Source organism: Notamacropus eugenii, chromosome 5 (genome assembly GCF_028372415.1).
Source record: "Notamacropus eugenii isolate mMacEug1 chromosome 5, mMacEug1.pri_v2, whole genome shotgun sequence".
Taxonomy (NCBI): domain Eukaryota; kingdom Metazoa; phylum Chordata; class Mammalia; order Diprotodontia; family Macropodidae; genus Notamacropus; species Notamacropus eugenii.
Window position 1 is genome coordinate 425,864,202 of NC_092876.1, and position 27,811 is coordinate 425,892,012.

A 27,811-nucleotide genomic window follows, 5' to 3' on the forward strand; every position below is an offset into this window, starting at 1 on the left:
CCTACCGTGACAAACCCTGATGAAGTCAAAGAAAAACTTTATGAAAACCTAGATACCCTTATCGTCAATGTGCCAAAAGAGGACAAGCTTATAATACTGGGTGACTTTAATGCTAGAGTGGGCTCAGACTACCAGACTTGGCAGGGCATCCTAGGGAGGGATGGAGTTGGAAACAGCAACAGCAATGGTCATTTACTGTGTACTAGGAAGCTTCTGAAAGATGCTAACTCAACATAACAAGGCACTCCACTGTGCAGTCACAAATTACATTTTATTTTCCTTAGGAGTAGAGTAGGGGGAAGGACAATGGAGCTTAGGAAACCACCAGAGGACCCCATGGGAAGCTATCCTTGAGACCAAGAACTAAAGAGTTTGGGAGTTCGAGATGTTAAAGAAAAGAGCTGCCTTTGTTCTGAGACAGGAGTTTAAGGTTTTAGCATATCAAGAAATAACATCAGACAAGTTTACATTCTGCTGGCAAATAAAGACCACGAATGATTGGAGTACTGATTTTTTTTATTTTAAATCACCAGAATTCTCCCCTCTGCCCCCAACTCTCAGAGGGCCCTGTCATATGACAGTTTGTTTTTTTTTTTAAGAAAAACAGTACAATGTTCTAAAAAATCTGAAAATATGTGCTCCCCTCTCATGTAGGTGTGACAGGCCTTTCTTGCCAGCCTTATAAACTGTCTTTGGCTGGAAAATTATTTCACCCCGTCCTTCTGTGGTTTTGCTGCTCCAGGAATTGTTTTGCATGTGTTCGTCCTTCGTTGCCGAAGAAGACCATGCCATCAGAAAAACAATGACATGACTTGCACTTGACTTTGACTGTTTTTTTCACTGTTTTGTCAGAGGTTATAAAAATGTAGTTTTCATCATATGCACTTGACTTTGTTTTGAGTGAGGGAGGGCCGTGCAGATCACCAGCCTCACCTCTCCTCCAGAGCCATCTGATCCAGGAATTGTTTTATGGTATTATTCAAAGTTGTTCAGAGAGGTTTTGGGGGGAGAGCTTAAGGGGGTGGCTGCCTTTTCTCCATCATCTCGGCTCTGCCTCCCCACCAGCTGGCATTGTAAAAACATACTTGAGGCTCATAATAGCAGTTTACACTTAAATGGTAGGTACATAATAAAGGTCTATATTTCTTCCCCCAATTCTCTTGTGGATGTCTATGGTGTTAGCTTGCTTAAAGATGTTAGGGTGGAGAAGCGGGAGGGAGAGAAGTTTCAGACATCCTTTCCAAAAGTACCTGACAGATTGATTGGTTGATTGTTAAAGTCATTCTTTTCCAAGCTGCTTCATATCTTCGTCTTGAGTTTGAATGTCGCTCTCAGAAAAGTACCATATGGGTCTGTACCTGGTGTCACCTACCAAGAGCCTGGCACCTTCTTCTTGGTTAATGTTTACTAACATCAATTCCATAACCCGTTTTAATCAATAGAGCCTTGAATAGGGCACATTAGCAACTAGATATTTTCCATATGTTTGATAGTTATTAGGAAGGATTTAAAATAGGCACAAGACTAGAATAAAAACTCTTGGTCCTTTCCTGGTAAAAAGTAAATATTTGAATGCTGAATGAACTTCATCCATATTGTCATAATGCATTTCATATTTTTCATAGTGCTCACCTAGATACACATCTTAGACCAATGTTGTGATACTCATATAAAGTGCAAATTCATCACCTGAAAACTCCCCAGTTTCAAGAAACTGATTCACATACAAGTCAGTTGGTAGACACCAGACAGAAAACTTCATATTGTTTATAGATAAACTGAGGAATAAAGCAGAAGAAAAAGTTGAAACTTCAGAAAACATGGAAATACTTAAAAGTATAAAAAAAAATCTTGTCACAGGATTTAATTTTTTAAAAAAGGTCTAACCATATAATGTATTAGCTTAGAAAATTTGTAATTAACAAGTATTTACAAGATTAGATCATAACATTTTCTTAGAACTGGAACATGATCAAGACCAGTATCAAACTCAGTTTCACAGGGGCGCCAGCCAGGGAAGTTTTAGAGGTGGGAAAAACCTGAAAGCTCCTATAGTTCAACTCCGTGTTACAGACTAAGAAACTGAGGCAGGGAGAGGCGAAGAAGATATGGCCACTCAGTGAAATAATGGTACAGCTGGAAATCCTGGTCTGCAGTTCTTTCTCTCAATTTAGGTACCGTAGGTTAAGAGATCCTCTTAGTGTTTTTTGGGAAACATTTGTGGTGTCCATTTTGGTTTTTTTTAGGCCAGGATGATAGTTTATAATCGAGTGTTCACTGGAATAATGCCAGTAATGTATGTTCAATGGTATAAAACTCATCCCAAGTACTTACATATGGCATCCATAGTAGATAGAAAGGTGGAAAAATTGGCCTCCTATAAAGTTTAGACAGCAATCCTCACAGGTTATTGGCTCTAGGTAATTTTCGTACTTGGCTGGTTATTTGTACAAGTATTGTCATTTAAATTACAGCTGAAGATAATTTGTTTATCTTCTGTGCAGGTAACAATAGATATAGAATCCCAATAATCCTTTTCCATTGAGCTGTTCTTGTCCAGTGCCTCTAAAATAGGCTCATTAGGATCCATTAAATACTAGAAAGAATCAGAAATAAAGTCAAGTTAGTACACACCAGACCCAAAGCAAGCCCTTCATGCTTTAATTTTATGCATCACCCCCCCATCCCCCAAACAAATGGACTAACACTCTTATCTTAAACAGTACTGATCAGTGTAAGTTATAAAATGCTACTCCACAAGTGTATTTTACTAATAAGCCCAATGAATCACAGAAGGCACCAAAAAAGTCTTCTAGTCCAACCTGTTGTTTTATAGACAAGGAAGCACAGGTTGGTCAGGAGACAGTAAATTTCAGAGCTAGGATTTAATTCCATGTCTAGTGTTGGCATTGCGCTATACCATATGGTCTAGTGAGTTATTAGGAAGCACTTGCCCAATAGGGGAATGTACAAAAAGGGGAATGAGTAACTTGAAGTACAATGAATCAGCACAGGGAATTTCCAACCTATCTCTGAAAAATGAATATATGAATATTATTTCTAAAGGGTTTTTTTTCTACTTACAAGTTCTTTTAAGTATTAAAAAATGATTTATTTCATCTACACAGACTTGTAAAACATCTGATAAGCAGTAGGATTGGTAAGAATATTTTGGCTTTTTAACATGAGCCACCCCTTTCTCCATGGGCTGCTTTTAAGTTCTCTTAGTCAGCTGGTGTACTGGAGCTAACAGAACATGGCTATAAAATGCATCTAATAATGCAGTTATGTAATGTCATTATATAACCCTATTCAAAATGTATACATGGATCTGATTGTCATTGATGCTTTTGTTACTATTACAAATGCCAACCCTCCACTGTGAATATAAACAAACTGATATTACTTTCTAGAGGATTTATTCATGAATACACATCTATAGAGAGGTACACTGTAAATTAAGGCCTTTTCTCCCCAGAATTAGAATGCTAGTGAATCTTCTCTCTGACCCCCACATGCCTGAGCATTCACACACAGACTACCAATAGAAAAGTTGCAAATTGTTCAGTGCAAATACCCCAAAGAGCATACTTCAATGCTTTTCCTTGGTGATGGAAAAATTTATTCAGAAGATTACAGACCCTCTCTTTTACGATACTTTATTTTTCATTTAATGGCATAATTTATGCCTTAAACCACAGTGGTGGAAGATTTCTTTCTTCTTCCAAAGGAGTGATTATGCTTATCAACCCAGAAGTACTTTTTAGTAGTACTCAATTCTTACAACAAATTTCTACATTCTAGGTAGAACCAAGATGAACTTTCCAATCAACTGTCCTAGAATTCCTGAGAACTAGAAAAGTGAAATATCCCTGCATTAGAGATGGGGACAATTATTTATTGCATGAAAGGAAAAGTTTGTGAGCCATTTTTGGAGGTGCTAATACCTCATTCTGTCTTTTAATCCTTGACTATGTAATCTGAAACCTTAGTTGTTTGCACTGACTGCCCAGATAAAACTGGTAGGTAAGCATCCTCGATGCCAGTCTGTGGTCTGGCAGCACCCCACTAGCCTGCTGAGGAGATGCCCTCTTGCTTGCTAGCTGACCTGAGACTAGAGGCCTCTGCTGCTCAGATGGCTGGTGGGGACCTAACTTGAGACAAAGACACCGAGAAACTGAAAATCCAGGACACACATTTAAATTTAATCTGCATTGTTAACATTTCCCCCATTACTTCCTAAGCCTAGACAATCAACGAAATAATAAATCAAGCCCTGATTTGTAACATTTTCCAATTTCCTCCAGTCCCTTAAAGTAACCCCGACTCATCTAGTAAAAGGAGTGGTGTTATTCCAATGGGATCATCTTGCCAAACAGTTTATTGAATGAAAACTAGACATAAGGAAATTACACATACTGGAAGAAAAGCTCATCTAACTAGATCACTGAACTCATCTGAACATTTCTATGCAGTGCTCATTTTGTCCTATAAATATGATTTTCATTAGATGGTATTTCTTTTGGGGATGTGTAGTCCTTCACTGCAGAGATCTTAGTAAATTATTTATTAGTTGGTGATCACAACTTTCGGTGTTGCTATATTTGAAGTCCACCAAGAATTTAACTGGTCCTTCAACCTATAATATGACAGCTTTGACAGTAATTGGATAATTGCTTTCTTATAAAAGCTTTTACAACAGTTTCTAAACCTACAATTCAAAGGCAGCTAGATGGTGCAGTAGAGAGTGGTGGGCTAGGACATGTCTGCTGCCTCAGATACTAGCTGAGTAACATTGGGCACTTCACTTATTCTCTCTAAGCCTCAGTTTTCTATAAGATACAGAGGTCAGACTCAATGGCCTATAAAGTCCCATTCAGCTCTACATTTATAATCCTTTAAGAAGAATAGATAATCACCTTAGACTGCATGTATAATCTATAAACACATAGTTCTATCAACAGATCTCTTGACATATGTGTGTAAACACACATCCATCACTAAGGATGCCAATGACTTCCTTGTCTTCATTTTTCCTCCCTTTCTTTGGAACCGTCTTCTGTAATTAACAAAGTTCCTTACATATTAGACATCTTCCTCTCATACTCTTGCCATTGTTTTGCACTCCAGGAAACCTGACCTCTCCCCACGCCCCATGAGACCCTGCATCCTTAGATATACTCTTCTACACTGAGTGCATGCCCGGATAAAATGGACCATGAAGAGGAGGAAACTGCTTGCTTACTTATTTGCTCTTCATTGACCTTCCCTAACCCTCTTCTCTTTTGGGGTTAACTTTGCCCATATCACCCTCTCCAGATGCTTGTCACAATTATCTCTTGGTCCCTGGGTCATTCTCCTTCCTTTCTCCAGAAATTCGGCACCCGCTTTCTCCGTATCCCAATCCCTACTAGTGTATCTTCAAAAACCCAAATTCACCACCTCCTCAACTGCCGTGACCTGTTCCTTCAATTTACTTGAGCCACATGCAGGGATGGTCATACCCTTGATCCTGATCAACTATTGCCATGACCCAAAACTCTGAAATTTCTCTAGGACCACAACTTCCTTTCATCTCATCCTCTTCCTCACTCCTAAACTTACTCATATTCACTATGACCTCCAGTCATTCCATCCTTCCATTAACTAGACCATTAACCCTGCTCCTACTGAAATTTCCTACTTGCCTGGTCTTCATTCTGCAGTCAACCAGTTCAACTACATTCTGTCTTCTAATGTTGAAGATCTTGCCCTGCTTGTCCTATTCACCATTCATGCCTTGCCAAAACCCAACTCTAAGACGTCTCCACTGTCCATCTTCCATGTTCCTTCTTGAGTGCTGTCCCAACTATACATGTCTTGTCTGTACATAGTTGCTTGCATGTTGTCTCCCCTATCAGACTGTGGGCTCCTTGAAAGCAGGGACTATTTTTGCCTTTCTTTGGATCCCCACCACTTAACATAGTGCCTGGCTCTTATTGGGAACTTAATCATTGCTAGTTAACTAATTGGCTGATTGCTGCAGGGAAATGCAGGAGACACAAAAAAGAACAAAACATAGTTCCTACTATCTAAGAGCTTAAAATTTAGTAGCAGAAAATTTAAGACTCTGAGCTTTGTTGTTACCCTGAGAAAATAACTACCAAGGATGGGTCTCATGGGAAATAGATCACTTAAGCAATTAATAAACATTTGTGAAATTTAAACATGCTAAGGAAATCTCAAGGTATACAATTACATTCAACAATAAAGGTGGCTAGGTGACTCAGTGGATGCAACCCTGAATATGGAGTCTGGAAGACTGGCCTCCTGTGTTTACCAGCTATGACACCCCGGGTGAGTCATTTAATTCATCTTTGCCACAGTTTCCTCAGTTGTAAAACTGGAATAAGAGCACCTCCCTCAAGATATTTGTATAGCGCAGAGCCCTGACACATAGTAAGCACTAAATAAATGGCAGATATCATCATCACCATCATTAAATAGAAATACATGAATAATTATTAACATTTCTTGCAGATCTTTAATAAAACCTGACCGAATAATTTAATTTGATATACACATACCAAGTGTGCCTATAAAGTAACAAAGATAGGCCTCACAATTCAGTAAAATCTTACTTCTTTTTTCATACAAGTGAAGTTTAAATTCCTTTCAGATGCAAAATAATAAAGCCCAGTGACCTTAGGCCTTGGAGGAGGAAGTTATTTGCCTGCTTTTCTGCCCACAAGATAACTTTCCTCGGTTTGAAGTACAGGTATAAGACAGAGAAGGAAAGAATTTAGATCAGAGGAAAGAGGCTAAGGAAGATGGAAAGAAAAAGGGTTGTTATCCTTGGGATGTATTCTAGGTAACTTATTTCTTTCAAAGGTCCTGAATATTCTATGTGATGCATAATGATACTTAAATAGGGTTTGGCCAACCTAACAAATTTACTGACTAAAATTTCAGATTCTTTGAGTTTTCTTTCATTCTTTTATAGTTTCTTACATTTACAGTTTTCTTTAGTTTTATTTAAATGAAGAACAGCAGTATTAAAATTTTACAAATCTCAAAGGCCTTCTCATGCCAAGTGCCTTTCCTTCTTCCTCCAAGGCTTCTCTTATGAGACATTTTTTCACACTCACCAGAAAAACAAGCCAACTTCCTCTGTACTGTAATTAGGCACTAAATTGGGAATACTTTGGGGGCATTAATCATAAAATAAAGAGAAGCTTTAGGTCTAGGTCTAGATCATTTCAGGTTTAGAACTGAGTGGTACTACATTAAAAATCACTATCAAGAAATATGGAAGTCATTCACAAAATGTAGCAGATCATGTTTGTGTATGTGTATGTGTTTGTGTATCATGTTCTGATTTGTTATATGATTTCTTTCATTTATTTTAGTCTGACTACATAGCATGACTATAGTGAAAATATACTCAATAGGAAAGTATATGTAGAACCTATACAGAACTGTATGCAGTCGTGGGGAGCGAGGGGGGTAGTGGGGGGTAGGTGTGGGGGGGATAAAATCTCAATTGTATGGCAGTGATTGTTAAACATTAAAAAATAATAATAAAAAATAAAAAAAATAAAAGGTAATCTCTTTCTAAACAACAGGATGTGGAATCAATATAATTTAATAAATTCTTGTTCAATTCTAAAAAAAAAAAAAAAGTCACTATCTAATTTCCTCTCTCCATCTTCTCCTTTTTCCCCCCTAACCCTTGACTTAAATTCCTTCCTTTTCTGACTTTCTTATGCCACTACAGAAAAGCTGTAGATAGTTAACTAGCTTCCTCTCCTTGCCCTGTTGTGAATTTGTGTACATACCTCTTTTATTTGGGATGGGATTCCTGGAGGAGAATGAAAATAATACTTTATTAGGCCTTGGAACTTCTGTGGCAGAAAATAACAACTCAGGACCAGAAAAATCAATACAAAAATTCCCAAAATTATTGTTATAACTTGTTGAAGCTTAGTTGAAGCTGCAAAAATAGAGAATAAACATAGAGGATAAAAAATATTATCACTGAGAGCATGAGTTAAATGTCTGTGAATTCCTGTATTCAAATTAGTTTGAAATTTGTCCAGTATTCACTTTCAAATAAAACAGACTGTCTTCTAATACTGTTATCAAAGAATAAGAAATCAGCTTCTTACTTTATCCATGATTTGTAAGCTCGTGGTGTGGAGATACAGTTCAAACCCTAGCATGTTTTTCATTTCTGCAGTATAATGCTCTACACTTACTGTTTCCTTTCCCTCAAAATGGAAGGAAATAGCCCTTATCTCTACCATCCTCAACTCTTGGAATTCCTATATTTTGTGCCTATAAAGTATTTTCGATCTGTCTTAAGTAGTATGGTGCTGAAGAAAGATATAAAGGAAATCCATTCACTCAATGTACTTACGCTCAGCTGAGGTTTCATGACAAGATATGTTACTTCGTAGCCCCTGGCGATGGATGTCTAGTTCATCAGGAATCAATTCTGCTTGTACTTGCAAACAGTATTCACTTGGCACTTTTAAATCATTCAGCTGAATGAGTTGCCTCATGATAGGGCCCTTGATCTATAAGGAAAACACCACAAACAAATTACTAGGATGTCTCATGCTCTTGCTTATATCAGAGGGAAGATGTGTGCCATTTTTCATTCTTTGGAATATTTTCTCAGCTTCAAAATTCATGAAAGAAAGAGTCAAAAGAAAGAGCAGAAAGGTTAGTTTTTAATAAAAAAAAACATAGAGAAGAAAGGAGAAGGAAGTATGTAAGCAGTCACAGACAAGCAGGGAAGTTTTGTTATGTCAAACACTTGCTGGGCAAGTCACTTAACCCTGATTGTCTCGCAAAAACAAAAAACAAAAAAACACCACCACAAAGTAACAGAAGTTTATTTTCACAAGAATCCTCTGTCCTTTATATAGTGAAACGTTTATTTTTGTTTATGTCTGTTAAGTTCAAAGTAAAAAAAAATTATAATTTTTTTTTTTTTGGAAAATTACTTCAAACAAAATTTGGATATTTCAACTGATAAAGTATTATGAATGAATTTAGAGGTATTTACCCACCTCTCTGAAAACAAATATATAGAAAATCAAGAGATATCATGATTTTAGAATAAAATTTTATTTATATCTTTTGTTTTTACATCACTACATTTCTTCCCTCCCAGAGGACCATCCTATTTAATAACTTTTTTAAGAGTAAAAAAAGGAAGGGGAAAAAATAAAATATAACCAATCAATATATTTTGAAAAATACCTGAAAATATATGTAATATTCCACCTCTGTGGGCCTAAAACATATGTAAAATAGTATGCACAGGGACTCCTCCCCCCCACCTTGGTTGTATATGCCTAAGTAAGGGTATAGAGAGTTTCATCACTTTATTTGCATAATTTTAAACTGTACAGCATAATTTTTAATGAAAAAACACTAAAAGCTTTCCCAATAAGATAAGGGGTAAAGCACAGTTGTACCTTGTCTCTGCAACTGGGTAGTGACTGAAATACTTATTATAGCAACAATACAGTAAAAAAGAAGTTGATGGAATAAGCATAAGAAAAGAGGAGACAAATTTTTCTCTATTTGTCAATGATAAGATAGTTTATTTGGAAAATCTCAAAGGAAAAAAATGGGAAAAAAGTAGAAAGGAAAGGAACCTAGCAAGAGATCTCAAACTATACTACAAAATAGTAATTACTAACATATAATGGTACTGGTTAGGAAATGGAGAGCTCAATTAATAAAATGGTCAATGAAATGAAATGGAGCACATAGCTTGGAACATAGTATTCCAGAAAGCAAAGAATATAGGCTTACAGCCCTGAATAACTTATTCAGCAAAATTCAGTATAATCCTGCAGAGGGAAAAGTGGATCTTAAATGAAATAGTGTACTTCCAAGCCTTCCTGATGAAAAGACCAGAGTTGTGGAAAAAATTTTGAAGTTCAACAGAAGAAGTAAGAGAAACATTAAAAGGTAATACAAAACAATAATCACAAGGGACAAAACAAGGACAAACTGTGAATATGGGGAAATAATACATGTGTCCCCACTGAACCTTGTCATCATCAGGGGTCACAGAGTCTAATTAGACAGAAGGCCTGGGAGAGGTTCGATTATGTCTTAAGTCTTTAAGAGAAGAATGAAAAGAGAGAGGAAGAGGAATATATTAGGTGGAGAAGGCAAAGGAAGGTTAGGGAAATTATCTTACATTATTAGGGTATACAAGTAGATATCTATACAAACAAAAAAGAAGAGATGGAGGAAAGTGGCCTACACTTCAATCTTACTTTCATCCGAACTTGTCAAAGAAAGGAAGAATATACATACAATTGGGTACATCTCACTCAACAGGGAAGTAGGAGAGAAACCAGAGAAGGGAGAAGCAGGAATCAGTGGGATGGTACATTAAGAGAAGGATCAGTCCTAAGCAAAACAAACTCTAAGGAGGTTAAAAATATTTATAATTTTTTGAAGTGTTAAAGAATGGGAATCTGAGAAGATGGAACCATAAAGTGAGAAATAGCTGAACAAGTTATGGTATACAAATGTGATAGAATGCTATTGTGCTACATAGAATATAGAATCTTATGAAGAAATGATGAAGAAATTGGCTTTAGAGAAACCTGGGAAGATGTATGAATTGATATGGAGTGAAGTGAACAGAATATGGATTACAATCTATACAGTGACAACAATAGGGTGAACCAAAAGACTTTGAAAGGATCAGGAACTCTGATCAGTGTAATCACCAACCACAATTTTAGATTACTAATGAAATCCACCTCCCTATAGAGGGCAGAATGAGAAATTTTTTTGGATATGGCCAATGCACAGATTTGTTTTCTTTGTACATGTTTGTAACAGGGATTTTGTTTTTCTCTCATTCTCAAAGCCAAGAGGAGGGGAGGTAGAAAGGAGAAAAGGCAAATTTTTGCTGATTAAAACTCCCTTTTTAAATGCCAGTATTCTCTCATCACTCAGCCCCTGTTGTTTCTCTTTGGATTTCTTGGTTTGGTGCTCTTTAGTATATATTTGCTGGAGTATATGTGGGAGAACTGGGATTCTTGATAATTAATCTTTCACACATTCATCATAACCAAAAGTTGATAAACAATGCGATTTTCATGCCAATGCAGACTAGTGATGAATTGGTTTGCTGACACCAGTTATTCAGTTCTATAACCAGTTATATAACTGGGTCTCAATTATTGTATGGGCTTGAAAAACCATAAAGCTGTGTTCCTTATAGTAGAATCCACCAGGCTTTCCACTAATTCTGACAGAAGTTTCATTTGATGTTTGAATTATAAGGATTTTTTAAATGTTAGAATAAAACATCCATTAAGACCACCTCTAATCTCAAACAGGTAACAACAAAATAGTGTAAGGCAATGTAAATTGATACTGATAATGAAGTGAAGGTCATTTTTTTTTTGCCTTTTTTTGTCTTCCTCAGAAGCTATATGACCGACCTCAACAAAATGTCACCTGTTGAGAATAAGAATATTTATTTTGCTTCTTAATTAAATAAGAAAGATAAAAAACCAAGCAAATAAGAAAAATACTCTTGCCGTTTGTTTTCCTTCTTTCTCCCAGTAATAGACGTAATAACGAAATTTAGCAGATTGTACTTGGAAGGGAGGCTTGAAATTGATGATAAGAGAGCCATCAAGTGAGGTCACAAGAACATTTAATGGAGGTCCAATTGTTGCTGAAATTGAAATTGAAAGAATAAGTCAGATTTTAAAATTAACAAGGAAAAAATATGATTTAAAAAACCCTTTAAACCTATCTGTCCCTACACTGGGCTTAATGTAACAAAGAAAAATCCAAATTTAAACCAAAGAGAAGACAATAACCAGCATTTGTATACCACATTATAATTACAAGGACTTAACTTTTTTTTTTTAATTTTAGCCTCATAGCAACCAATCATGTTCAGCCTTTACTTATAATCTTGTTGTTGGTGTAGTTTAATCATTCAGTCATGTCTGACTCTTTGTAACCCCATGGACCATAGCACTCCTGGCTCTTCCATTCTCCATTATCTTTCTTATAACCTACAGAACTCAAATGATTCTAGTAGACCACATTAGTTTTATATATGGACATCACGGGTGATGTCCTGACTTGAGCATGAATTGGATTTAAGTGAGACAGACTTGCACAAAGTCCTTAGCCTCACTCTCTCTTCCAGAATCATTAAAGTCCAGTGGCAAGACAAAAGTAAAGATGACTGACAATGGCCCATGATGCATTGGTATCTTCAATGCCTGAACAAACTCTAAGGGCTTTATAGCACCTGCTTTAGCCACCTTCATGACTATTGGAACAATCCATCATCCATCCATTCCACCAGGGAAAGTCATCATGTGCTTGGAATAGATTTCTTCTAACTCACTGAAAAGTTTGAGGCCTGATGGTTTTTAACCTGTCAGCCAAGAGTTTGTTGAGTCATGGCTAATGTGCATACTACAGCTTCTTGGAGCCACAGGTGAGAGTTGAATGAATCAGGTGGACACCAAAGTTAGATGAGCAGCCCTGAAAAGGGGCTCAGCAAGCCTTCATGCCAAAGATGGTAGTCCTCCTGAACACTTCATACACCCATCATTTAAAAAAAAAATACTATTTGTTATATGATCTCTTGCATCTCTTGGAGAAGGGACATGTGAGAGGAGAGTGAGTTACTAGTGAAAAGTGATGATGTAAAAATACTAAAGACATCAATAAAAACTTGTTTAACAATAAAATTTTAAAACAACTCTAAAGAATTCATCATATCTCATAATGGATCAATAACAATATCTTCGTACACAAAATATAAAGAAATGGCTTAGGGAAGGTTCCACAAAACAATCAGGAAGGCTTGGGCTATAGAAACTTCCAAAAAAGGGTAGAAACAGCAAACAATCCCCCCCATCCAGAGAAAAGGTAGCTAGCTTTAAGGGGTCTTATGGGTCCTCAGGGAGCTTCACTGTTCTTTCTAGACTATCACAGTGGCAAATCCAGGTATTCTAACTGGAAATCTAACATTCTTTCCATTATACCACAGCTGCCTAGCCAGGCATGCTTAACATTGTTAGACCTCAATTTCCCTATTAAAAATGAATTTTGTAATTTATTACAAAATGAATGAAGAATATATTGAATGAAGAACCTACTATGTGTCAGATACTGTGCACTTGGGTCTGCTTACCTCATAGAGAGGCTGGGGAGAAAGTCCACTGTAAACTATAAAAGGCTACAGAAATGTGAGGTAAAGGTTGACCAAGGCTGAGGAGGTTATCTGGCTTGCCAAAAAAATAATGTTTTTTGTACACAGCTATTATTTTTCTTGGAGTCTGGACCTGTAACTATGACATCATTTGTCTCTGAGCCCAACTGCAATAACAACAGAAACACCAGGATTCAGCTAAGATACAAGTCTGAATTTATCCTCCACTGGCCAAATTCCCATTAGTCTGGTTTACTGCTGTCACTGACAAGAAAACTATTTTGTTATATTTGCACAAAAGATGCCTGGGTGTTGCTAGCAGAATGATTGCCAATGTATAGAGTGGTCATAAAGTGAATGACGCATTCCAGTTTCTTGTAGTGGGGCTGGGATTGTGAGTGTAGACTCTAGTCAAAATAAAGGCTTAGGTGAATAATACTGAGCAGTATAAATGGCTTAGACCTAGGTGGACTGGACACAGAGTGGTTTTGGGATTCTATTAATCTCTGTTGTAGAGGTTAGAGAGTAAGAGTTTTAACTGGTTTTAAATCTACTGAGATTCACCTTAGTTCCTCCTGTCAAGGAATCTCTCTATTTTTAGATGAATTGGTTGTACACCAGAATTAATTTGTTATCAGAATGATATTTCTGCTATGTTTCTAACATAGCAGAAAACTGAGAGGGTTTATTTATTCTCAGCTGCCTAGATTTCGAAAATGACCATGAAGAATTAAAAACACTTTATTATTTTGTTTTTCCCCAATTACATGTGCAAACAATTTTTAACATTTATTTTTAAAACTTTGAGTTCCAGGTTCTCTCCCATCCCCCTCACTGAGGAAGCAAGCAATTTGACATAGGTTATATATGTGTAGTCATGAAAAACATATTCATAATAGTTATGTTGAGAAAGAAAACAGACAAAAACACTCAAGAAAAAGAAAGTTAAAAAAAGTATGCTTCAATTTGTATTCAGTTCTTTCTCTGGGGATGGACAGTATTTTTCATTATAAGTTTTTCACAGTTGTCTTGGATCCTTGTATTGCTGAGAATAGTTAAGTCATTCACAGTTGATCATCTTAGTTACTTTGTACACAGCACATTTCACTTTGCATCTGTTCATGCAAGTCTTTCCAGATTTTCTGAGAGCATCCTGCTCATCATTTCTTATAGTATAATAGTAGTCCATCATAATCACATACCACAACTTGTTCAGCCATTCCCCAATTGAGGGGCATCCCCTCAATTTCTAATTCTTTGCCCTCAGAAGGTTGCACATATGTCCTTTTCCTTTTTTTTTTCTTTAATCTCTTTTGGGATAGTAGTTGGCAGTGGTATTGCTGGGTCAAAAGGTATGCATGGTTTTATAGCCCTTTGGGCATAGTTCCAAAATGCTCTAAAGAATGGTTGAATCATTTCACAACTCCACCAATGGTACATCAATGTATCATTTTTCCCACATCCCCTCCAACATTTGTCATTTACTTTTTCTGTCCTATTAGCCAATCTGATAGGTATGAGGTAGTACCTCAGAATTGTTTTAATTTGCATTTCTCTGATCAATAGTAATTTAGAGGATTTTTTCCTATGGCTATAGATAGTTCTGATTGCTTCATCTGAAAACTGTTCATATCTTTTGATCATTTATCAACTGGGGAATGACTCTTATTTTTATAAATCTGACTCAGTTCTCTATGTTTGAGAAATGAGGCCTTTATTAGAGAAATTGCTTCAATTTTTTTCTATCCTTTATCCAGGAGAGATAATATAAAAATTATTGGACTACTTGAAAGCCTTGATCAAAAAAAGAGCCCAGATATCACCTTTTAAGAAATTGTCAAGGAAAACTGCCCTGATATTCTTGAACCAGAAGGTAAAATAGAAATTGAAAGATTCCACCAATCACCTCCTGAAAGATCCCAAAAGGAAAAGAATTTTCAATTTTTGCTCTCTGCATTTCTCTCTATCCTATTCCCCACCTGTTTATTCTATTCTCTCTCTCCTTTCATCCTGTCTCTCCTCAAAAGTGTTTGGCTTCTGATTACACCTTCTCTCAATCTACCAATCCTTCTATCACCTCCTCTTTTCTTATCTCCTTCCTCTCCTACTTTCCTGTAGAGTAAGATAGATTTCTATACCCAATTGAGTATGTTATTCCATCTTTGAGGCAATTTTGATGAGAGTAAGGTTCATTCACTTTCCTTTGCCTCTTTTATTTGAGATAATTTACCCTATTCTACCTCTCCCTCTTTCTCCCAGTATGTTCCTCTCAACCTTTGATTTTATTTTTTAGATATCATCCCTTTGTATTCAACTTCACTTGTGCCCTCTGTCTACATATTCAGTCTAACCTCCCTGATGATAAGAAGGATCTTATGAGTTACAAATATCATCTTTCCATGTAGGAAGATAAGCAGTTAAACTTATGTCCCTTAGGATTTCCTTTTTCTGTTCCCCTTTTTCTGCTTCTCTTTAGTCTTGTATTTGAAAGTCAAATTTTCTATTCAGCTCTGGGCTTTTCATCAAGAATGCTTGAAAGTCCTTTATCTCATTGAATATCCATTTTTTCCCCTGAATGATTATACTCAGTTTTGCTGGGTAGGTGATTCTTGGTTGTAATCCTTGCTCCTTTGCCCTCAGAAATATCATATTCCAAGCCCTTTGATCCTTTAATGTAAAAGCTGCGAAATCTTGTGTCATCCTGACTGTGGCTCCACAATACTTGCAGTTTCTTTCTGGCCATTTGCAATATTTTTTCCTTGACTGGGGAACTCTGGAATTTGGCTATATTATTCTTGGGAGTTTTCCTGATCTCTTTCAGGAGGTGATTGATAGAGTCTTTCAATTTCTATTTTACCTTCTGGTTCAAGAATATCAGGGCAGTTTTCCTTGATAATTTCTTAAAAGATGATATCTAGGCTCTTTTTTTGATCATGGCTTTCAAGTAGTCCAATAATTTTTATATTATCTCTCCTGGATCTATTTTCTAGGTCAGCTGTTTTTCCATTGAAATATTCACACTGTCTTCTATGTTTTGTTTTGTTTTTGTTCTGTTGTTTTTTGATTTCTCATAAAGTCATTCGCTCCCATTCGCTCCATTCTAATTTTTAAGGAATTTATTTTCTTTAGTGAGCTTTTGGACCTCCTTTTCCATTTGGCCAAATCTGCTTTTTAAAGCATTCTTCTCCCTACTGGCTTTTTGGACCTCTTTTACCATTTGGCCTAGTTTGTTTTTTAAGGTGTTATTTTCTTCAGTATTTTGTGTGTGTGTGTGTGTGTGTGTGTCTCCTTTACTAAGCTGTTGACTCATTTTTCATGATTTTCTTGCATCACTCTCATTTCTCTTTCCAATTTTCTCTCTACCTCTCTTACTTGATTTTCAAAATCCTTTTTGAGCTCTTCCATGGCCTGCAACCACTTCATATTTTTCTTGGGGGCTTTGGATGTAGAAGCTTGTTGTCTTCTGGTTGTATGTTTTGATCTTATTTGTCACTGTATTAACTTTCTATAGTTAGAATTTTTTTTTCTGTTGTTTGCTCATTTTCCCATTACTTAACTTTTAACTCTTTGTTGAAGTAGGGCTCACCTACCAGGATGGAGGGTGCACTGTCCCAAGCTTCAGGGGTTTTGTGCAGCAGTTTTCAGAGATACTTCTAGGGACATGTAAGTTTTCAGTTCCTCCAAGGTGGTATGATCTAAGGATAGATGTTTACTCCTGGCTTGTTCTCTTGTCTCTGAGCCACCACAAGCACTCTTTTCTGCCCTGGAACTTGTGAGAAGGGTTCCCGCCTCCACTGTGGCTACAAACTCTGCTGTGTTGGTGCTCCTCCTCACCTCGGGACTGCCACCCAGTACTGCAACCCGGATCAGAGTATAGGCAAAGGAGCAGAGTCCTGCCTCAGTACTAGCAAAAAGACCTCTGGTAATCTCCTTCTGACCAGTTGTTCTACCCCCTTATTGTCTGTGGGTCAAGAGCTCCAGAAGCAGCTATTACCACTGCAGCTGCTACTGCCATTGCTGATTTAGTCATTCCAAAGCCCTGATCCTGATTTCCAGGGGCTGGGGCTATGCTGGTGTGGCCTGTACTGAATTCCATCCCACTCTCACCAGGGTTGATAGACCTTTCCTGCTGACCTTCTAAGCTGTCTTTCTTTGGTGTCTATAGGCTGCGAGGACTGGAAACCACTGCTGTTGCCACTAATTCAGTCACCCCAAGGCCTGCTCCATATTTGCTGGGGCCCAATTTGCACTGTCATGGACTACCCTGGATGGCATTCCTCTCTCACCCTGGTGCAACAGACCTTTCCTGCCAACCTTTGAAGTTGCCTTGGGCTGGAAATTTCTTTCATTTTGTCTTTTTGTGGGTTCTGTTGCTCTAGAATTTGTTTAGAGTCATTTTTTAAAAGGTATTTGGAGGGGTTTGGAGGAGAGCTTAGGAGAGTCTTTACTCTGCCATCTTGGCTCTACCCCTGGTAACAGCAGTTTTACTTGGCAGAGGTTGTGAGTTAGATATTTACTCTTTCACAAAAAACAGAGATAAACAGAAAATAAAAAGAATAGAGAAATAGAAAATTTGGAAACCTGAAAAATGTTTCACTTCTAGTTACCATAATAAAGAGGAAAAAAAAAGATATTAAAAGGTTCTTACCATTTCGGAAAATTTGAAACCAAGGAACCAATGCCCAATCAGAAACTAGGTCTCCCAGTTCAGCTTTAATACGTAAAGAAACATTGTAATGAGGTGCAAAACATGGACGAGCTTTGGCAACTGTGAAGTTACATATTGGTTCTGTAATTCTGGTACAGTCAACGCAATCCACTTGTCTCCAATCGTTAGTGAGGCTATGGGGGAAAAAAAATCATTTTCAAATCAATGCTTCTCTTCTACATTACTGTCTAAAATACAATTTTCTCATAAATGATTTCTTTTTAAAAATCTTATTTTTATTAATATTTTATTTTTTTGTCACCTTCATTTCTGAATATATCCTTCCCCACTTCCCTGCCCAGTGAGTTGAATGCCTACCAAATGTTTTAAAAAGAGAAAAAAAGTTTTAGCAAAACTGGCCAACACATCATACGCAACATTACGTACTCTGTCCCATACCTCTGGAAAAAAATGAGGAAGATACATTTTCTCAGCATTTCTCTGGTCCCCTTTGTCACTGCTTTTCTTTCAATATACCTTGTTATAGTCATATTTACTGTTTCCAATTTGCTTACTTCACTTTGAATCAATTCATATGTCTTCCCATGCTTCTCAGGGATGATTTCAAATCATTTAACTCCATGCTTTACATATTATCTAAAGAATTGGTATTTTACTAGGAAAAAAAATGTTGAACTATTTAAGTTCCAATACTGGGGAGATATGTGTGTATTTTTATTTATATTTCATGGCACAGTGGCCTTTTATAGGTGCTTTGGAAACACCTTCCTATCACCTTCCTAGTGGCACAGTGGACAGTGTGCTGGGCCTGGAGTCAGGGATATCTGAGTTCAAATTCCACCTTGGATGCTTACTAGCTTTTGTGACTGTTGGTAGGTCATGTAACCACTGTCTACCTTAGTTTCCTCAACTATAAAATGGGGATAATAAAAGTACCTACCTCCCAGGGTATTGTGAGGATCAAATGTGATAAAACTGGTAAAAAGCATTTAGTATGCTTCCTGGAATATAGTAGGCACTATATCAATGTTTATTTCATTCCCTTTCCTTCTCCTACCTTCCTATCCACCTTGTATGCAAATGAACACAATAAAATGCAAATATAGACCATGCCAAAGACAAACTATCTTCTCAAAGATGAAGTCTTTGGACTACTAGTTTGGCTCCCCTTCACTGTCTACCAGAGACAAGTGTATAGCTTACATTTATAGCAAAGGCAGGTAAATTTATACCTAGAAGTATGCCCATAGACATGCACAGAAAAGTGAGCCCCAGTGAGATGAGAGTCAAGAGAGGAGCCTTAGATATGGTGTCAAAAACAGGCAATTTTGGTCAGGTGGTATTGCTTCTAGTGGAGAAAGTAAAGCCAGAGAGCTTTGTGATATTTGGGGGGATGGGAATGTCAGGGGTAAAAAAAAGGTAACCATAAAACTGGCACTTTAGGGAAATGTCTGGTCAAAAAGTACATTTCTGAATTGGCCACAAGTCCTGTTTCCTAAATATGTAAAGTTTCTGATGATAAATTCAGACTAAATAAAACCACTTCAAAACTGATGGTCAGACACATCTACAAAATTTACACACCTTTCACTGTGTGGAAGGTGATAAACACTCTCACCACCCCCACACTGATAATCACAAGTGTTAGAACTGTGGTCACCAACAGTCATTGATTAGAGGGCTCCCAAACCACAAACAAAAACAATGAGTAGGCATACCAGTCAGGAGGCCTCCAACATAAGAATGCATCAGATCATACCTGTGGAATACCCTTTTGCTGAACACGAGAAAAATCTCCGCTTTAGACACTCCTGCATTGTAGGGAGTTCAAAATAACCATCTCTGCTTCCCCAGAAAAAAAGCTCGAAACAAGGATGTTGGAAGCTGATAAACAATTTTTAAAAATTCTATCCTGCCCAATAGAGAGGCTTAAAGGGAAACACATCAATCTTAACACCTGGATGGAATGAGCACCAGAACAGTTTCTGAGAGGAAGGGAAGTGGCAAAATTTATACTGATTAAATAAACAATTAAATGAAACAACCATAAGAAGCAGGGATAGTCTAGCATAATAGGAAGGGAACTAGAGGTTGTGTCAGGGAAAGAAGGAAGGGAGAAAGGAAGGAAACCAACATTTATTAAGTGCCTACTGCATGCAAGGCACTGTACTAAGTGCTTTACAAATATTACCTCATTTCATCCTCACAACCATCCTGGGAAGTAGGTGCTATTATTATCCCCATTTTACAGTTGAGAAAAATAAGGCAGTGTATGTAAGGAGGATTTTGTTATCCTTTTTAACTTAGTTTCTCAGGATCCATGGCCATGGCAATGTCTAGTTTCCAGGTGTTAGATAATAGCTCCCAGAATAGCCCCAAGGATTCTAGATAGTAGCTCCCAGAATCATAGTGATAGACAGTCCTACTGAGACTGTGCTGTGAGATAAGGGGTGGCATAATTGATATTTACTGCGCTTGTGGAGAATGACAATGTTGCTAAAGTTAACCTGTGAGTTTAATGTTGGCAAGATGCCTTCTTTGTCTGCTGCCCTATAAAGTAGGTGGGCACTCGTCAGTGAGTGGGGAAACCTCAACTAACCCCCTTTGAGGCTTTAAGGGGATTTAGCGGAAGCACAAGCTGTATATATACGCACTTACACACACATAAACATGAACTGGAGATGAACTCAGAGGAAAGGCATTAGCACTAAGGGGGATCAGAAGAGGCTATTTACAGAAGGTGGGACTTTACTTGAGACTTGAAGGAGGTAGAGATGAGGAGTAGGATAAATCATCTGCTTGGTATGGATCATTCTTAGAAGAGGCAGCATGATCTCATATTAATAGTGTTATGGTTTTAGAACTGGCCTCCAAAACACTATTGAAACCAATAAAGTATTGTAGATAGTATTTTTGTTCAGTCATTTTGGTTGTGTTTGACTCTTTGTGACCCCATTTGGGGTTTTTCTTGGCAAAGATACGGGAATGGTTTGCCATTTCCTTCTCCAACTCATTTTATAGATGAGAAAACTGAGGCAAACAGAATTAAGTGACTTGCCCAGCTAGTAAGTATCCAAGGCCAGTTTTGAACTCAGGAAGATGGACCTGGCGCTCTATCTACTGTACCATTTAGTTGTCCCATAGATAGTAGATAGTATACTTACAATTTATACTCCACACTGTATAGCACTGGACTTGTAAGATTGCTTATGGGGACAGGATCCCAGCTCAGAACTTGCTCTAAATTATAGAGGTGAATTCTCTGGTTGTGTGGAGCTGGTAAGTGGGTAAGTGATTCTTTAAAAGAGAAAAAGAAAGATAAGCAAATTACTAAAACTTAATAGGCAATCACTTCATGCATGGCACCAAACATCATTACCTGTTCCATTTCTTTCTTAATGAATGGTCTTTGGCAATCTATCAATTGATTAATAAACATTACTGAAGTACCAGGCACTGGAAAATCAAGATAAGGTTTCTAAGAAACAGTCCAAAAGGTGATATATGCTTTGAGTGGTTTTTCAAGTTGAAAAATGGGCTGTAGGAAACCATCTGGGTCCTCTCACTTGAGATTCCATGTGAGATACAGGTTATGGTGAGATGTGCAGCTTTGAAAACATATTTTTTTCCTATAGAAAGCTAAATGCCCAACCAACTGATAGATTTAGGTTCCACATAAAGAAAAACTTCTTATCAATAAATCAAGTTGAGTCAACGAGAAGTTACTATTTATTACATGTCAAACATTATATTACAAAATTTATTTACAGATAAAAGCAAAACCAAAAATCCATAGTCCCTATCCTCAAGGAATTTACATTCTAAGGTGGAGAGTAAGAACTGTTCAGAAATTAAACAGGCCTTAAAGATACCTAGTTAGTTCCTATTAATTAATGGTATCTAAAAAGAGCCTAGCCTGAGTCTAGGAGAGAGAAGCTTCATAATGAAGAAGGGTTGCATGTTGGGTTGGACTCAAACTCTGAGGTTCTTTCTAGCTACAAGATTATATGATTCTAGAAACTGGTTTTGAATTGTATCAGTTATTAGCTGAATGCATGGGAAAATCCCCTTTCCTTCACTGCCCCTAGGGCCCTTTCTTCTGATTTGAATCCCTTCCTAAAACTCTCCTATATAAGGAGAGCACCTAGACCAGCCAGCTCTTCATTTCCCACCAGGCTCAACTGACTTCTCAATCATGCTCCTCTGCTGAGTAACTTCACCCTGCCAGCCCTACCCTTTCATAACAGTACACACAGGCCTTGTCTAACTGGACTCACTCTATGAACTCTGATGTTAGGGTTTAGAGGAGACATATATATTACCTCCCCCTATTTGAATGTAAATAGCTTACCCTCTATCATTGTTTATTCATATTTACCTTTTTATATTTTTCTTCAGTCCTGTGTTTGAACTGCAAAGTTTCTACACAACTCTGGTCTTTTCTTCAGGAATGCTTGTAAGTCCTTTTCATAGAAGATCTATTTCTTCTTTTGTAACATTACACTCACTTTGGCTGAGTAAGTTCCCAATATCCTTTGCCTTATGGAATATTTTATTCCAAGTTCTCTGATCCTTTAAAGTAGTGGCTGTTAAATCCTTTGTGATCCTGATTGTGGTTCTTCAGTACTTGAGTTTTTTCTTTCTGACTACATAATATATCTGGCAACTCTGGATTTTGGCTATGACATTCCAGGGAATTTCCCTGTGACAGTTTCTTTCAGGAGATGACTAGTGGATTCTATTTCCACTTTGCCCTCTGATACTAAGAGATCTAGGCAGTTTTCAAGTTTTCTTAAAATGAGATGTCTAGGCTCATTTTTTTGGCCATGACCCACTAATTCTTAAATTTTTTTCTCCTTGATCTTTCTTCCAGGTCAGTTGCTTTTGTTGTGAGATACCTTAAGTTTTATTCTATTTTTTCAGACTTTTGACTTTGTTTTCATATTTCTTGTTGCCTCATGTAGTTGCTGAATTCTATTTAGTCCATTCTAATTTTCATGGAATTTGTTGCTTAGGCAAGGCTTTGTATCGTGTGTGACAAGCTGTTAATTCCCTTTCCAATTCTTTCTTTCATTGCTCTCATTTCTTTTCCAAATTTTCCCCCTAAATATTCTCATTTCATTTTTAAACTTATAAAACATTTAAAAATTAATTTAATAAGGCTTGCTTGTTCTCTTCCAGGAATTCTTGTTGATTTGGTGCCTAAGCTATCATTTTCTCTGAGACTTTGCTTTTAGATATTTTGAAGTCACTCTCTTCTTTTGGGTTTGTCTTCAACTTTCTTGTCACTATGTATCTTTATAGTTCTATAACTATAAAGATACTATATATATACTGCATATAGTATATTAGTATATACTATATAACTATAGTTCTTATAGAGATTATATAGTTTTCCTTCTACGCTACTTTCTGATATTGGACTAGAGACTGGGCTCTTTGATACTTCTGGAACGTCGAGGCTGTGCTTGTGCTGCTTTTTTGGGTACGGGATCAGGATATCAGTAAGAGGCTGAGAACCCACAAGCTTTTAGTGCTCCCAAAATAGTCTGATCCATGGCAAAGTTTGATTGCTCCCTACCCTGGTCTGATCTCTGGGTCTGAACAAGTAGAGACGACTATTGTACTCTGCTCCTATCAACATGTTAGAAAGCTTTGTTTGTTTGAAGTGGCAGAATTGCTCTCTTGGTCTTCAACTACTCTGTCAGCTGGGCTATATGCTAGAAATGAGACCCTACTCTTTGCATGGGTTCCGCACCACACGGTTGTTGCTTCTGGCAGCTTCTAAACTTCTGCCTTTCTTAGTAGGCTGCCCAGGGCCTTCCTACCTGAGAACACATTCTATGTGCACATTCCCTTCTTAGTCAGCTCTGGATCCATGACCCAGAACTGAGTACTGGGCAACAAAGCTGCCTATTGTTACCTGTCACAGTCTTAGTACTTCAATATGGGTCTAGTGGTGCCCTGCTGGGTGTGAGCCCTCTTCTCAACTTCTCCCTTTGCCTTGAAAACACACCAGGATAGCAAAGTCTCAACCTCATCTGTCCCCAGGGACTGCAGACCTACCTCAATCACTCTATTCAGAACAAGGCTGGGCAATGAATCACTGTGACTTTCTGGGTTTCCCCATTAGGATTTAATCTGGCACATTTCCTAGATCTGTTTAGAGGAGTTTTTTGGAAGTGAGATCAGGCCCTGCTTCTTATCACTCTACTTTGTTCTGCCTTCCAATTGATAAATTTCTTATCAAATGCTACACTCTGAGTCTTTTCTCTGTCATATTTATGTCTTTTCTTGTTTTTATCTTAGGCTTTCTGAAAAGGTAGGGACAAATTAGAAAATAAGTTTTCTTCTCTACATTTCACTTAAATAAATTCTAAAGGCTCATCCATTAAATTAACCCCTCAAAAGATCAAATCTCAATTCTAACTCCATGGATTATATTTTTCTAGTTAGGAATGTTATCAGAATAAGGGACTTTGAATACTTTAATCACTGATCTGTCATCTACTGTTGTACAGTCAGTTCAGTTGTGTCTGACTCTTCATGACCTCATTTGGGGTTTTCTCAGAAAAAATACTAGAGTGGTTTGCCATTTCCTTCTCCAGCTCATTTTACAGATGAGGAATTGAGGCAAACAGGGTTGAGTGACTTGCCCAGGATCACACAACTAGTAAGTATCTGAGGCTGGATTTGAACTCAGGAAGAGGAGTCTTCCTGACTTCAGGCCTGACACTCTATCCACTCCACCACCTAGCTGCTCTGATGTCATCTATATGAGTACTCTAAAGATGGACACCACATTCTGAATTCCTCTCATCTTGTATGACTCCTGTGCATCTTTCTAAGAGGCAATGGAGAGGCATGTGGTGTTCATGAGGAAGCTACACACAACACATTACCAAACAAGGACTGGGTGTGTGAAGTGGTATAAAACATATCATCAGAGACATATAGCAGTAGAAAGAGAGGTGGGCCTGTTAGATGGTGAGAGCAAGGAGTAATCAACCAAAGGAGAGCTGTGATGCCACAATGACAAGACAACTACAGGAAGGTCTTCAAAGTAGAGGATGAATCCCTGCTGATGGGTTTGCCTGCCTCAAGTGTCCCCACTCCAATCCACGTCCATTCAGGCACTGAAGTGATTTTCCTAAAATACAGGCCCTTCATAACCTGGCTCCCTCCTACCTTTCCAGTCTTCTTACACCTTGCTCCCTGACACACCCTTTCTGATCCAGTGACACTGGTCTCCTACCTGTTCCACATGTCGACTCCAAGCATTTTCTCTGGCTGCCTTCCATGCCTGGAAAGCTCTCTCCTTTGTTCGGACTACTGATCTCCCTAGTTCCCTTTATGTCCTAACTAAAATCCTACTTTCCATAAGAAGCCTTCCATAATATCTCTTAATTTGAGTGTTTTCCCCTTTTAATTATTTTCTACTTATATTGTATATAGCTCGCTTTGTATATATGTATTTACATTATACATATGTATGTATATATTAAATATTTATTATTTATTATATATTATGTTTATAATATAAATATTTATTAAATATGTATATATTTATTTACATCTCTCCCATTAGATTATGCTCCTTGAGAGCAGGGGCTTTTTCTTCTTTATTTATCTCCAATGCTTACTTAGTACAGTGTCTGGCACTTTAGTAGGCACTTAATAAATGTTTGATTGATTGAATGAAGGATTGGAAGGGGTAGATAATGCCAGGGAAAAAAAAGGCAAAGAAAGGGAAGCTCTGATTAATATTTACCATACTAAGAAATTCCACATATCATCACCACATTTATGACAGAATGTTTACTTATACAGTGTCCTTAGAGTCTTAGTGCAATTTTGAGTTTTAATGGCTTAAAGTTTAAGCTTTAATAGCTTAAAAACTTCACTAAGACTTCTGAGACACCCTTTATATATTACATCATTAATAATTTCAATTTTATAGAACTTTAAAGTTTTCAAAGTACTCTCAATCACAGTGGAAAGTAGGGATTGCAAATATTATCCTCATTTTACAGTTGAAGAAATAGGTTCAGAGAGGTTAATATCTATTAAATATTGGGACTGGTATATGTTGCTGGAGGGCATAATTGAGAAGATCAGCATTTTCTGATGTAATGTGATATTAAAAGGGAGCATTCTTCAGAGAGACCTGGAAAGACTTATATGAACTAATGCTGAGTGAAAGGAAAACCAGGAGAACTTTGTACACAGCAACAACCACAGTGTTCAAGGAACTTTTCTGGTAGATTTAGTACTTCATTGCATAAGGACTTAAAAAATTTCCAGTGGACTCCTGAGGCAAAATACCTTCCATATCCAGAGAAAGAACTATGGAATTGGATCGCAGGTAGGAGCAGACCATTTTCTTTTGTATTATGGTTTGTTTTTTTTAATGGTTTCTCCCATTATTTTAATTCTTCTATGCAACATGTATTTAATAGAAATGTACCTATAGAACTTATATAAGATTCTAAATCCTCTTAGGAAGGGAGTAGGGAGGGAGGGGGAAACGAGGAGGAGGGAGGGAAAAAAATCTAAGATACATGGAAGTGATTGTCGAACACTGAAAACAAATAAAATAATTTAATTAAAAAAATAAATAAAAGGAGCATTCTGCAAATAACTGATTCCTAGCAGAATCATTACTGGTTTAAGCATGAACTACCTTAGTCTCCATTTTACAGGGAACAAAAAACACACTCTGGAAAAGTCAGACTTTTTTTTTTTAAAGGAAGGTTTATTTTGCTTTGTTTTTTCCTGTCTTGCTGTTAGATATTATCATCCACATTTGACAGATGGCACAGGGAGCAGAATAGTGGCTAGAAAGTTGGACTTGAAGTCAAGACCTGGGTTTGAATCGTGCCTCAGACACTTTCTAGTTGTGGGACCGTGGGCAAGTCATTTAACTTTTCTGAGTCTCAGTTTCCTCATCTATAATGTGAGGGACTTTGACTAGAAGACTTCTAAGGTCCCTTCTGCTCTAAAATTATAATTCTTTATTTGTCTCCATGATTCTAAATCACGAAGCTAAGATGGAATTAAAAAATCAGGTCTTCCTCCTAACTCCACAGTACGGCTCTTTCCACCCACAAAAGACATAACCCCGGGGGTGGGAATAACTGAACCTTTGGAAAGCACCTCTCCTGCAGATGGTCCGGAAACATCCAATTAGGGGCACTCGAGTACTCTCCAGTCCTTCCCAAATCTCAACCAGAGAAAAAGATCGGAAGGAAAAAGGTGATGGGAAAAGGGAGGTGATTCTCAGGAGCGAAGGGCCAATCGGTTCCTAAACATTTATTAAGCGACAGAAGCTCCCCCCATTTCCTTCCCCCCCACTTCCCCCAGCCCCCCACTCCATCTGCTCCCTAAGCCGGCCTGATTCTTCCCGTAGCAGCAGGCTGGCCAGTCGCCTGCGCTCCCTTACCTGAAACGACAAGTGATAAACTCAAGCAGCCGCAGATGCGGAGCAGCAGGAGCGCGGCGGCCCGGCCTGCCCCGCAGCCCCGAGGCTGCATGGCCCCTGAAGGCGGCTGGGCTAGGCTGGGGCCCGGGCTCCTCCTCAGAGGTCCGCAGGCTTCCCTTCGTCTCTTCCGGGAGCTGTCCTCGCCGCTGCGGCCTCGGCCATCCCCTTCTGCAGCGGGCCTGGGACCCGGGGCCGCAAAATCCACTCAGAGAAAGGGGCAAAGCCACGGGCCGGGGGAATCGGGAAGGGAGCCGTCAGCCACCGTTCCCCGCGTCCCTCGCGGGCCTGAAGCTTCCCGGACGCGCTCCGCCCCTCGGGGATCCCCTCGGAACAGATTCCCACAGCCGCGCCTCGCTCGGGCCAGCCGCCAGCCGGGTCAAGATCTTGGCTGGCGAGTAGCTGCGCTGCCTTGCCCCTCCCCCGCCCCCTCCTCCTCCCCGAAGGGAACTGG

The 27,811-nt window shown here is 38.1% G+C and overlaps 1 protein-coding gene across 2 annotated transcripts; it reads right to left on the reverse strand.

Annotated features, from left to right (window-relative positions):
* Positions 1 to 498: 498 nt before the first annotated feature.
* Positions 499 to 27,776, reverse strand: IFNGR2 (interferon gamma receptor 2). Of its 2 annotated transcripts, none has more exons than XM_072615040.1 (7): positions 27,322 to 27,776; positions 21,044 to 21,176; positions 17,859 to 18,052; positions 11,568 to 11,707; positions 8,399 to 8,558; positions 7,818 to 7,972; positions 499 to 2,596 (listed from the first exon to the last, which is right to left on the reverse strand). In XM_072615040.1, exons 1-7 carry the CDS (start codon positions 27,410 to 27,412, stop codon positions 2,417 to 2,419), a joined length of 1,053 nt encoding a protein of 350 aa, XP_072471141.1. In that variant the 5' UTR covers positions 27,413 to 27,776; the 3' UTR covers positions 499 to 2,416. The 2 variants fall into 2 exon arrangements, with proteins under 2 accessions (XP_072471141.1, XP_072471142.1); XM_072615041.1 differs by having other exon boundaries at positions 2,279 to 2,596; positions 7,818 to 7,840.
* Between the last annotated feature and the right edge of the window lie 35 nt (positions 27,777 to 27,811).